Here is a 13,457-nt window from a genome sequence, read left to right on the forward strand (position 1 = left end):
TCGTTTTTCTAACGGCTGTTATGATTGGACATTTTATTATCATGAGCTGCGGTTAGTGTGGTCAGTGGTTTAAATTGTAAGCGCAGGCTTCGAATAAAAAAAAAGTCCAAACAAAAACATGGCGGACGAAGATTTGGAAGATGGTACTTGCTCACCAACTTGGAGCGATTTGGATGGTGTTTCTGTTTGTACTACGCCAGAAATTCCAAGTGAGCAGCAAAAACAAACAACCAAGGAAAGCTACGATGAAGATAAGTTTACAAATGATGGAGAATTTCTAGAGGGAAATACACCGGAAAACTACGACGATAATATTTTGAGAGATGATTCTGATAGCGACATAAGACTAGAACCTATATCATCTGAAAAGGATGGTAAACAATTCGCGGCTTTAATACATGAAGAGTCAGATAGCAGGACATACGGTTACACATCAAATGGGACGCCGCTATCTTTCGCCGAAGAAAAAACTGATGCTACGAACAAGAGTGAACAAGAACCTATTTTAGTTTTACCAGATTTAAATGGCGATGATATCAACAACATCGCAGAAAAAGATATACCGCGACTTCTCTCAGATCCAGAAGGCACGGAATTCAGGCATAGACATGTCAGCGAAAAGGTGCCACATGTCGAAGAGCTTCCACAAACCCCAGAGGTTAACCCGCCATTAGAGCAAGGCCAAACAGCTGTGCGAACTGAGAAGCCACTGAGGGAAGACCGGTCAAACAGAGGTCTTTTAGTCCCAAAGCACAGCCTAAAAAGTTAGTTGATTTTGTGATATTTATGACGAAAGAAAAAGTGAATAATTCTACCAGGAGATAGCACGTTTGTGTAGTCATTTAAATACTGTATTCTACCTGGTTTCAGCTCTTCATGTGCTTCAATCAATAACCATACCATTTATAATGATTTCTTTTGGATGTAAAATAAAGACATAAATTATTATAAGTACATTTGATATGTTCACTGGCAGCAACAGAATTCGTTCTGATTTTATTCACAGATCTTTCATTTTTAAAGTATTTTGTGGATGAAGTATGTCGAGGGTATGTCTTGGAACTTGATGAGGACAGATATGCAGAGAAAAGAGAAAAGGTTTATACTTTTCTTAAAATACCAAGAGAAGTTGAAAAGGTAATATTGATTTGTTGAAATGAAAATGCTTCAAAGGGATTGGAAGGAATATCTTAATTTTGTTTGTGAAATTATTCTGTCACCATGTTGCACATACCAAAATCTAATGAACATCCTCTTTGTCATCTTCAGCTCATGACGTTTGGTTTCATGTTATGCCTGGATTGCTTTGTATTCATCTTCACCTTTTTGCCAGTCAGGATGGTAATTGCTGTCTGGAAACTCGTAACTGGTTTCTTGCTATGTAAAAAGTAAGACCTCCCTTCAGTATTTGAATCTGCAACTACAGTATCTATAACTGTTTGATTGATATGTTGGCCAAAATGCTAAAATATACTTGTTAGTACTGAAGTTTTGTTATATCCTTTTCATCTTATTTTCAGGACAAGATTATTGGAGCCTACACAAATTTGTGATCTATTAAAAGGTAGCCTTCTTTCCCCTTTATAAGTACAAACAACAAGTTTTTAGTTAACGTGACACTAAATAGTAGAAAATTGCTATATAAATTCTTGGTTGCTTGAAAAAACTCACTGTACAGTGGTTTGGTAACCTTCAAAGAGCACTTGGACTTGGATATTGTTCTTTGATATTTAATTTGTTGCTATACTCATATATCACATGTTTCTTAGGCTTAATTATTATTATCGTGGCTCCATGCCTGCTTTCATCTGCTTTGACTTTCAAGTGTTGTACTAATATCATGTTTGTATTCCAGGCTGTATTATGATGGTTGCATGCCTACTTCTTGAGTATGTGGACTTCTCTGTCTTGTACCATATTGTGCGGGGACAGTCGGTTATCAAGCTTTATGTCATTTACAATATGCTAGAGGTACGTTGTGCTACAGGGGACTGTTTAATCTCTTGAAGTAATTATCTGACCATCAATAACTTTATTTTTAACTTGCTTGTTGTTTATCAAGATTTAAAAGGCAAGGCTTTTGGAGTGCATTAACCACCCTTAGCAACAGAATTGTTAAAATTAAAGTGACATTACACACATTTGTACCCTTGTCTTAGGGAATCCTTGCAAACCTTTTGCAGTATCTCCTGTATATGCTTTAATTGTTTCATTTTTTTGCAGGTTGCTGATAGATTGTTCTCGTCATTTGGCCAAGATATCCTCGATGCACTTTTCTGGACAGCAACAGAACCCAGAGACAGAAAAAGGCAACACATAGGCACACTGCCACACTTTGCACTTGGAGTTTTCTATGTGTGTATCCTTTATCAACAACAACAACAACAATAAAAAGAAAAGCAACACTAACATAAGCCCATGATAAAAAACAATTAATCATGATTGACAACTTCATGTGAATACTGGTGATGATAAGTGGATGCATCCATGATTCTCGACAATACCCACTTGCAGACTTATTAAATGTTGTGTCTCAAATTGTTCTGGGTTGGTCCTCAGCAGCCTCTTGTAAGTCAAACATATTCTGGTAGTAGACCTCCCTTGGCTCCTCGATTTGTTATCTTTTATTTGTCCTTGACCATAAGTGTATCAGTTCTTCATGGCGTCCTTGTGCTGTTCCAAGCAACCTGCCTTAATGTTGCTGTTAATTCCCACAATAAGGCATTGCTTGTCATCATGATATCCAACCAGGTGAGTGGACCATTTGCTGTGCAGCATATCTCGGTAGAGAGGACATACTGTATAAGTGAAAACCTGTTAGGCTAGGTGGGAGGGGGAGGGGGCACATTACAAGGAATATATGGAGATGTTCTATTATTAGAGGGGGCTAAAGCCCACCAGCCCCCCATATGCACGGCCCATGTGAAAAGACTAAGGGGAACCTGGATTTTACAATACTGGATTTTACGATACTGGATTGCACGATAACCTCGATTTTACGATGACGTTTCTTTCTCCCGGCTAAAATACAGTGAAATGTATGAGAAATGACCTCGATCTAACGATATAGTGCAAAATAATGAATTCATAATGCTCGGTCACGTTTCATTTTGCGCTCTCTTTCTGGCATTCTCGTCGCCATCGAATCGCTCCTACTTCTTCGACACCAGCAGGGACTCAAATCTAAACACCGTAGGCACGTCTGGATGCAAAAATTTGGCCGAAAATGCTACAATCTGCCCAGCAATCACAGTTTTTAATTTTGTCATCGGGTCAACTTCACGAAAGACGGTGTCCACGCTTCATTTCCATCACAAGGCCTTGACTCTAAGCTCTAACGAGTTGTTGTTCTGTGGGCATCGATGGAATGTCAATATTTTCTTTCTGACGCCGCCTGTTTATCGTTTGGTATGTTTCTCACATCGCTCCAAGATCCGGCGTGCGAAGTGCCCGTGCACATACTACGCAAAACACTACTTCCTCGTTCCATTGTCTGCTCCAAGGCGATTTGGTATTCAAGTTAAACCCAGGCCATCCTACAACTAGCGGCCCTTCTGATACACGTTCCAACCGTAAATCACTAAAATGTGGTCTACTTAACGCCAGGAGCCTTAATGGTTCGCGCAAGGTGGGAAACGACTTGGTTAACGATCTAATGGAGTTTAAAAAGCTTGTCTACGCAAATGACTTTGACATCATCAGTGGACATGGCTCACTGAAAAAATATTCGACTCTGAGATTCTGGACAAGGGATATGTTCTTTATCGCCATGATCGTGTAGGAAGGATTGGTGGTGGAGTGTTACTAGCTATTAAGAACTGCTATGTTTGCCGTCACAGATCAGATCTAGAATCGAAACTGGAGATGGTTGCGGTTGAAGTAAACCTTCCGTTCTCCTCTAAAGTCTTGATAAGCACCGTGTATAGACCTCCGGACGGCACCCCTAGCTACGACTTGCAGTCTGTTAGTCAGCTTGAATGCCACCTGAGGCGCCCTGCTCAACTTCATCGGAGTCAGTTGCTCTTGCTAGGGGATTTCTATTACCCGAATATCACTTGGACAGACGGCTGTGGGTTCTCGAGTTATCCCAATTCTGCCGATCACGCCTACTGCGAGTCCCTCCTTAAACACCCATTAGTACAGATGAACACCCTTCCAACACGCCTTGACAACATTCTGGACTTAGTGATCACGAACAAAGGAACACCTCTCTGACCTCCTGGATGACTCGCAACACGGCTTCCTCCAGGGCCGCTCCACCGTTACGCAGCTGCTGGCCTTCTACCATCAGATAGGGCAGGCCCTGGATCCCGGTCTCCAGTCTTACATTGTGTTTCTTGATCTTGCGAAAGCGTTCGATAGCGTTTCCCACCAGAGGCTTCTATGGAAGCTCTCACGCTATGGTATTTCAGGTAACTTACTCCAGTGGCTCAACAGTTACCTGATCGGACGAGGCCAAAGGTGTGTAGTCCATGTTCACACATCAAGCAGATCTGCCGTCCCTTCTGGGGTGCTTTCTGGGCCCACTATTGTTCCTTGCGTACATCAATGATCTACCTATGGTTGCTGAAAACCCCATTGCTCTGTTCGCCGATTACTTCAAGTGCTACAACACTGTCACCACCGTTCAAGACTGTGTCTCGCTGCAAGAGGATCTTAACGCCATCCACAGCTCGAGTGACGCCTAGAGGCTAAAGTTCAATGCAGAGAAGTGCGAGATTCTCACTATAACTCGCAAGTATGCTCCTGTGGTCTTCAAATACAAACTGAATACAAACGCCCTAAAACATGTAAAAAAGGTTAGGGATCTTTGTATCACTGTTACTAGTGACCTCAAGTGGGAATCCCACATTCGCAATGTCACAGCAAAGGGTTTTAGAACACTAGGATTTCTACGCCGCCATTGCTTAGACACATTTAGCGAGAACCACAAGCGCACTCTCTACCTCACGTTTGTACGGCCACATGTAGGTTATGCTAGTGAAATTTGGGCACCTCAGGCTATAGATAGCATAAAATTTACTAGATTTACTAGAAACTAGATTTATTTTAAACACCAGTATACAGGAACGGTTAAGTAAACTGAACCTGCTACCACTATCCTACTGGCATGAGATGAAGGACATCTTCTTTTATTACAAATGCTGTGAAGGCTTTTACAATTTCAACATAGAATTGTTTGTCAAATCTAAGTCAACTAGACTAACCCGCCACAGCTCTGCACTCGATCTCTCTGTTCCTAAATGTCGCACCAAACTTTTTCAATCAAGCTACTTCAATTGTATCCCTCAACTGTGGAATAATCTATCTACGTCTACTCGCTCTGCTAGCTCACTTAACCAGTTTAAATCCTTTTTAACCCACCACTACTTATCTGCATTTACTAACAGCTACGACACAGCTAACACTAGCACCTGGAAATCCATTTGCCCCGAGTGCTCCTCTTCCCGCAACCTTACTGTCTCTTCTGCTCATAACTGCTGCTACTAATGTCAATTTTATCACAATTTTATATTATTATTGTTACAAACCATGTACATAGTTGTTTATATTTTACCTATCAATATCCTTATTTCACATAATTGCTCACATCTTAGTTTTGTTAAATAGTTTTAGATTTAGATTAGATTAGTTATTAATTATAGATTTATCTTAGTCGAAGGGTTACACTTGAGGGTCTAAGGGTTACACTTGAGTTGGAGCCGTGCTCTGTTGTGTCAACCTTACCGCTATTACAATATGTGTAATAGTGGTAGAAGCCTTATAAATAAATAAATAGAAAGCGTGAACTTTATGTTGAGCCAAGCTCTGTTGTGTTTCCCCCACCATTTATATGTAGTTAGTACTATTTAATCTTTGTTTTTACGGTGAAAGTTTGTAAATAAATAAATAAAATATTGGATACAACAATATTATCGGTTTAACGATACAAATCTGTTCTCCCAACCGTAATTTTGACCTCAGTACAACAATTTTACTGATTCTGTTATCTTTGTTTTTACGGTGAAAGTTTGTAAATAAATAAATAAATAAATAAATAAATAAATAAATAAATAAATAAATAAAATATTGGATACAACAATATTATCGGTTTAACGATACACATCTGTTCTCCAAACCGTAATTTTGACCTCAATACAACAATATTACTGATTCTGTCTATCAAAAAAGAGAGAAAAACTCAACACCACACACATGCAGCAAGTTAACTTAACTTAAAATCATTATCGATTTTCTTGACTTGACAGATCTTGTTAAATGCAGATTACAGTTTACAGAGAGTAACTGTACAGTCTTGCACAGAGTACAGTTACAATATTATTATTTTGTAAACTTGATAACTAACCCAACCTCGCTACAACAATATTTTCAATGGATTTTTCTTTATATCGCAAAATCGAGGACCTCTTTCTAACAATACCTCGATTTTACATTTTCTCCCGAGGCACATTGTAAAATCCAGGTTCCACTGTCTTCCACTGTGTTCCACTGTCTTCTTCAGCATTCAGAAATTAAACCAGATACTGTATGACAATGAATAATATATAACCCAATGATCAGGTACAAAAAGACAGTTTTGTAAAAAAATAAATAATAAAGAATGAAGGCAACAATTCAACCTCAAATACACCTTCTCCCACTATACCCAATTTAATAGGAAACATTTTCTGTTATTATCTTTCAGTTTCTAGAGCTGAAAGCAAGTGTTTTTAAAAGATCTGAGAAAAACAACCTTTTCCAGATGGCATGTAGTGGTGAGTGTATTCAAGATAGATCATGGCTTTACAGTAGCAGTCTGTGTGTGCTGAGCTGGGGTAAGCCTCTATCATTGCTTTTCCTCACGCCCCCACTTGCTGCAACCCTTCTTCGTGATTGATAACTAACAGAAACTTCATTACTAGAAGGATTTTGGATAATGACATATCCCTTTATTATTGTTTACATATGAAAAACACAAAAATAAAAATGTACCATGAAAATAACCATATCTACCATATTTTTATAGCAATTAACGTGGTTATTTACTTAATTTTTTTTCTAGATATAAGGGAGCGGTTCCATTATCTTATATTGGTTACTATTGTTGCTCTGAGGAATTTAACAGAGTTCAATTGGAACATGGGTAAGTTTCTTTACATGCCTAATAAAATATAATGTAAAAAGAACCTTGATTTAGCAAACTCTGCCAGCTAAGGAAGAAATTATAGCTGGCTGAATTATGGCTTGTAAATACTAGAGACTTCACTCCACATTCTCAGGCTCCAATTCCTACCAAAGTAGCAGACGAATCCCTTTTACACACCACCCTTACATCATACATTCTGACCATTCCTTGTTTCTTCCTTCCAGACCACCTTTACATCATCATGCCATATCTTCTGGCTACTTTATCCTCAGAATATTTTGTTGATTGGGTCAAGCATGCTTTCATCACCAAGTTCAATGATATTCCAGCTGAGGTAAGTAGTATAGCAGGGACCAAATAGTCCTTTTTTGTCACCGCATGGAGGTCTTTTTGGCAGAGTTTCTGTTATTATCATTTATGTATTTGTTGTTATTTAACAATAGTGGTGGTAGAGGATTAAGTAAAGTGAACCTTTTCTTTTGAAAGAAACCAACGCTGTGAGAATTCACAGTCCCCTCTCAAGGGGAAAACCTGTTGGCAAACTACACTTTCATGTATTTTGTATTCTGTGTTCATGGATTGAATAATATCTTCAGGTCTACAGAGAATACAGATCACGTCTTGCACAGGATGCTACCTCAAGTCGCGAGAAAAATGTGAGTTTTCTATTTTCCATGATTATCCTACAAGTGCCTGACACAGCAATAGCCAGGCTTGGGTGCGGTTATCGAGCTATGCTCAGACATTTTTTTATAGATAATATCAAAGACAGACTATTAGATCTTTTAAAGGTGTATGGTTATTTTTTAAGAAATGAAATCCCACACTTGAATGCAGGATTCGAAAATACTATTTATAAGAACTATGCCGGAAAAAATATGACAGTCACCCCTAAGGGGATTTCAAATTAGTTCGAATTGGTAGACGAGTCAATATTGCGATGGGAAGACCAAGGCATATGGGAGTACGCTTTAACATTTCACCTCTAGTTATCGGGGTGAGTATTACATTACATGGAGGAAAAAAAAACATGGAGTTATCGAAGGTTCGAGTTTACATGTGTAACTTTCCAAGCTATCCTCGTTGTCCGGTCACAGGGCAGAGTGTCGTTGAGAAGTCCGCAAGGCTAGGGTGGGAGGTCCACCACAGCCACATATCCCATCTCCTATTACTAAGCACCGTGCTTATGGCCTGTGTTCTTACTAAGCACCGTGCTTATGGCCTGTGTTCTTACTAAGCACCGTGCTTATGGCCTGTGTTCTTACTAAGCACCGTGCTTATGGCGTGTGTTCTTACTTAGCACCGTGCTTATGGCCTGTGTTCTTACTAAGCACCGTGCTTATGGCCTGTGTTCTTAGTTAGCACCGTGCTTATGGCCTGTGTTCTTACTAAGCACCGTGCTTATGGCCTGTGTTCTTACTAAGAACCGTGCTTATGGCCTGTGTTCTTACTAAGCACCGTGCTTATGGCCTGTGTTCTTACTTAGCACCGTGCTTATGGCGTGTGTTCTTACTTAGCACCGTGCTTATGGCGTGTGTTCTTACTAAGCACCGTGCTTATGGCCTGTGTTCTTACTAAGAACCGTGCTTATGGCCTGTGTTCTTACTAAGCACCGTGCTTATGGCCTGTGTTCTTACTAAGCACCGTGCTTATGGCCTGTGTTCTTACTTAGCACCGTGCTTATGGCCTGTGTTCTTACTAAGCACCGTGCTCATGGCCTGTGTTCTTACTTAGCACCGTGCTCATGGCCTGTGTTCTTACTTAGCACCGTGCTTATGGCCTGTGTTCTTACTAAGCACCGTGCTTATGGCCTGTGTTCTTACTAAGCACCGTGCTTATGGCCTGTGTTCTTACTAAGCACCGTGCTTATGGCCTGTGTTCTTACTTAGCACCGTGCTTATGGCCTGTGTTCTGGAGATGGGTCTACCTGCACTGTGATCGGACGTATAGACCAGATCAACAAATTCTATACATATAGATACCAGTGATTTACATTTATCTATAATTCGCGTTTATTCGTCATTTTGTAAAGATGTCGCTGATGACCTTGTAATTCAGGCTTAGCCTGCGACAAGGTCTAATAAACATTGATTTATGAAGCAAAATAAAGGGAAATGGATTTGGTTCGATTTATCAGAAGTTAATTGTAGTTGAATTTGCAGACTAAACACGAAACCTAACACGAACCTATCTGGATGAACACATTTTTCCGAAATATAACATAGCTTACTTAATTAAAATGATAAATATACCTAAATATAGTCTCTAAAAGCACTCTTTAGAGTGCACAAATAAAAGCGTCATCCATCACAGTCGAAGTGGTAAAAACGAACATCAATATTTTTACTGCTTCCTTTTATCCTTTATATTATATTAAGAATCCGGTGCAACTTGTACAAAAGTAGCCCCATGTATAATCCCAGAACCATTAGCGCATTTAGTTTTTTTTTAAGGGATTATGATGGTTTTAGGAGGGTCATTTTTGTACAAATCCGTTTACAGGGAGATCTTATTACTGCAACATAATCTTCACTGATAGACCCGTAGTCGGCCACAACAAGCACATAAAGCAGCAGGTTTTGTAACCAAATTCAATCGAAAATGTCGCAATTATCAGCCCTAAATCAGCAGTTTGAATAAATCACGGGAATTAGGATACTTTGTCAGCGATTTCTTAATAAAATAAACAAATGAATCCCCAATTTGTGGTGAATATTGAACTTAGCGAATAAAATATTTCTCACCTTTAACAGAAATGTCGTATTTAGGTTATATTCTATTTTATATAACAAAATAAGGTTCGGAGAGGGCTCGAGCTTGTCACGAACACTAAAGAGGCTATGGTTACACAGTACCGTTCAAATGTTTCAATGAATGAAAACAACGATCGCTAAAGTTTTTAGACAAGAGAAATAGAAATATTACAAGAGGTAAATAAAACATGATTTCGGTAACTCGGAAGGCAGGAGACATTTCGGATAAAGGTTAGAAATATTTTATTCGCTTATTTCAATATTCACCACAAATCGGAGATTTATTTTTGTTTATTTTATTAAGAAATCGCTGACTAATTTCCGTGAATAAATACCTTCTCAGGCTTGGCCTTCTATACTAGGTAGGGCCGTATCAGGGCTTCAGGAGGCAGGCAAAATCATGTCATACAACATAGATTATACAAACTTATATTTTATCAATTTTATAGCACCCGTTTCATAAAATTGTAAAATAGGCGAAAATTGACCCCCCCCCTCCCTTACCGGCCTTAAAGGGCGCTACGGCATTGGCTTTTTATCGTCATTTTCTTGTGGCGAAATAAATGAATAAATGATGCCATTTTTATGAAAATTTCTAGGTTTATTCATCATGGTGTTGCTGTCTTTTTTTTTCTAGGCCCACTCGGACCATTTCGACTTGGTGTCGCGTAGGATGGGTTTTATTCCACTACCTCTCGGTGCACTGGTAAGGCATAATGGGGGTCCTGTGGATTTTGAGCACGAAAACGAGGCTTAGCCAGGTCGGCGTTTGTCTTTAACTGTTTTTTTTTTTAATTTACGAATTTACCTCAGCGGTTTGCAGTGTACTAATCGTAATAAGCTTTTCTTTCGCTAACGCTGGAAATGCTTACTCCTTTTTTTGCAGCCTGCAGCCTTGCCTTTTTTCAAATATTATACTTTATTTACAGTTCCTTTGTGACACCTTTTAGTGTAAATGGAACAAAGAAAACATCAAGTACAGCAAAACCGGCGGTGAAACTTTACCAAGGGTTGACTACTACTTTGAAAATGCGTTTATTTTGGCTTGTTTCCATTCTTCAGATAATCCGCGTCGTCAAACACTCTATCCACATCCACGGAGTCGGAGGAGTCGCACTAGCCATGTCAACATACTTCTTGTAAGCATTTATGTCTAGGGGTGCCTTCTAGGGGTACCTGCACGCAGTAAAATCCCCACAAAGAGATGATATCTTGGGAGGGGGAGGGAGCCATATATAACACATATGGCGAGAGATGAATTCGTGGATGTTATTTCCATACACTTATTATGAGATTTTAGTTCGAACGATATGAGGGGCGCCTATGTTATATGCCTTTTTCAATTAGGGTTGCACTCAAGAGTTCGTTAATCGTAACCTGCATTGGATCATGGGTAGCAAAAACCATAACAAACAAGAATGAAACAGATTGCTAAACCTGGATTTAGCTTTGCTTTATTTAAGCTTATTTGTTTGTTTATTTGATACCCATGTAGCACTGTAGGTTAGGACACATGCATTCTCCGAGTGTAATCTTTTAAAATAGGTGTATACCCTACTTGGAGACCAAACTTCCAATTACAGTGTTGTATTTTTCTAAAGTCTGTTTTGATTTATTTAATGGTAAATCTCGTTTTTGCCTTTTCAGTCTTCTTTCTCTCAAGATCCTGAACAGTATCGTCTTACTGGGAAAGGCGGCCACTTACGCGACAGAGTTCCCCGCAGAAGACCCCCCTAAGTCCGGACCAGTTCCACCGATCCCAAACCCTAGAAGTACCCAGGCCCCGCAATCCAGCGTAGCTTCTTCCCAACATGCACCAGGGTCCCAGCCAGACCAACAAGGCGGCGGCAAAAGCCAAAATGGCGGCAACGGGAACCGAACAAAAACACTGGCTGAGATCGACCGGTACACCCTGTGTAGCAAGGAAATCGTAATATTTTAAGTCTAAAAATTGGACTGTGATATTCTTGAGTGTAGACGTGTGAAGTTGGTGTGTGGTGACGCCATCCACACAAGACTCAATTTTAAGAAAGTTTAATTGACGTGAAAATTTGGACAGGATTATCCCACCACTAATAGCTTACATAACAGTAACTTGGGAACCATTTTTGATGTCACGCCAAGAATTAAAAAAAAACGTTTTATGCACAGTCCATTTACGGATCACGAATCGAGAATATCATCGGAAATATTGAGATATAATAAAATATTAATTTCTTTATCATGGGCACTAAAAGTCCTAATGCTGTCGAGTCTGTAAGTTTTTTAAATACCGTTGTAGGCCTGTGACCTTGAGTTGTTTGTAAGAGTGAGGGTTTCCTAAAAAGGTTTTTATGCCGGTAGTTTTGAGATGCCGCTAGACCCAACGTTTCGCATGATAAGTAACAAGTAATGAGCTATAGTAATGAGTACGATTATTTCTCATTATGTTAGCGGTTATTTATTACGGGCCGCTAATTGCGCCGTTGTCTGTACTCTTCCTTAAATGATGCCGCTAACGACGAGCGAAAAGTCAAAGCTTGTGTCTAGACGGGGACTAAACGCCGAAAGCGAGCCGTGTTACGTCGGTATTTCTTAATTAAAAAGCTGCAAAGTTTGTCAGTAGTTCATTATTTAAAGCAGGAGAGTAAGTATTTTAATATTTTATCAGAATATTATGGCGGTAGCTGATTCCATTAGGCGTGTACTGAAAGTTTTTTTTAAACACGTGTTCTCACAGTTGATTGCATCTACCGTTATTATAAACTCAATCAAATGTTGCTGTATTTTACTCATACATAGAAAATAGCGTAATTTCAAAACCCTGATATCTTATCCTATAGATATATTTTTGTGGGTTAAAGGTGTAAACAAAACACGTTTATTCGACTTAAAACAAGTGACCTAAGGAATATAATTTGATTTGATATAGAATGACAAAATTACTTGTGTGTTATAATGACGAAATAAAATTTAAAAGACGGATTCGTGTCTGATTGATTTGATAAGGTGTAGTGAACAAAAACTCAAAAGTTTACATGCGCGCTCGCGGCAGACTCGCTATTTTCGAAGTTTACTCGGGCCTTTCGGCGATCGCTTTCCCTTCGGCACTTGAATGTTGGGGATCGCTTGTCTTTTGGCGTTTCTTCGGTGGTCGCGCGTTTCCCGGAAAACACGCCCAATCTAGCTTTGGCTCCTTGATGATGCACTGTTACAAGTAGATATTAGAGGGGTTTTCTTATCCTAATTCCGCGAGAGCAGTTACTTTGCAACTGCTATATCCATCAGGGGCGGATTTAGGGGTAGACCGAGTGCCCCTCCCCCCTATTTTCAGATATTTGGCTTTGAAATAACGAAAAATGAACAAATGAACATCTTCGAAACAAAGTGTCGTTTGTCTATGCATATCATTCCAAGTCTAATTGAACCCTCGTAAATCGCAATTCATGAGTCTAAAGTAGCGATAAATCCCCATAAAAGAGATTTATTCTAGATTGATGAGTGCTATAGGCTAATTTTGCTAAAACACATATTTGACCATTTCCTGTATTGTCTCATTATAACACTTTTATTAAAAAGCTTTTTATACGCTCCGGAAG

The 13,457-nt window shown here is 39.3% G+C and overlaps 1 protein-coding gene across 1 annotated transcript; it reads left to right on the forward strand.

Moving 5' to 3' along the window:
• The first annotated feature begins 82 nt into the window (after positions 1-82).
• On the forward strand, positions 83-12,843 carry LOC5515019 (transmembrane anterior posterior transformation protein 1 homolog). The gene is made up of 14 exons (XM_032384654.2): positions 83-764; positions 1,007-1,137; positions 1,270-1,388; positions 1,521-1,564; positions 1,856-1,971; positions 2,224-2,359; positions 2,654-2,751; positions 6,686-6,755; positions 7,043-7,123; positions 7,351-7,460; positions 7,723-7,782; positions 10,517-10,585; positions 10,942-11,018; positions 11,527-12,843. The coding sequence occupies exons 1-14, from the start codon at positions 119-121 to the stop codon at positions 11,819-11,821; spliced, it is 2,052 nt and encodes a 683-aa protein (XP_032240545.2). The 5' UTR covers positions 83-118; the 3' UTR covers positions 11,822-12,843.
• Positions 12,844-13,457: the final 614 nt, after the last annotated feature.

The sequence above is a fragment of the Nematostella vectensis genome, chromosome 6, assembly GCF_932526225.1.
Source record: "Nematostella vectensis chromosome 6, jaNemVect1.1, whole genome shotgun sequence".
Classification (NCBI taxonomy): domain Eukaryota; kingdom Metazoa; phylum Cnidaria; class Anthozoa; order Actiniaria; family Edwardsiidae; genus Nematostella; species Nematostella vectensis.

Coding starts and splice junctions, on each gene's coding strand:
- LOC5515019 (XM_032384654.2), top strand. CDS start 119: ATGGCGGACGAAGATTTGGAAGATGGTACTTGCTCACCAACTTGGAGC. Junction 2,752..6,685: donor TCATCATGATATCCAACCAG/GTGAGTGGACCA, acceptor ATTATCTTTCAG/TTTCTAGAGCTGAAAGCAAG. Junction 7,124..7,350: donor AGAGTTCAATTGGAACATGG/GTAAGTTTCTTT, acceptor TCTTCCTTCCAG/ACCACCTTTACATCATCATG.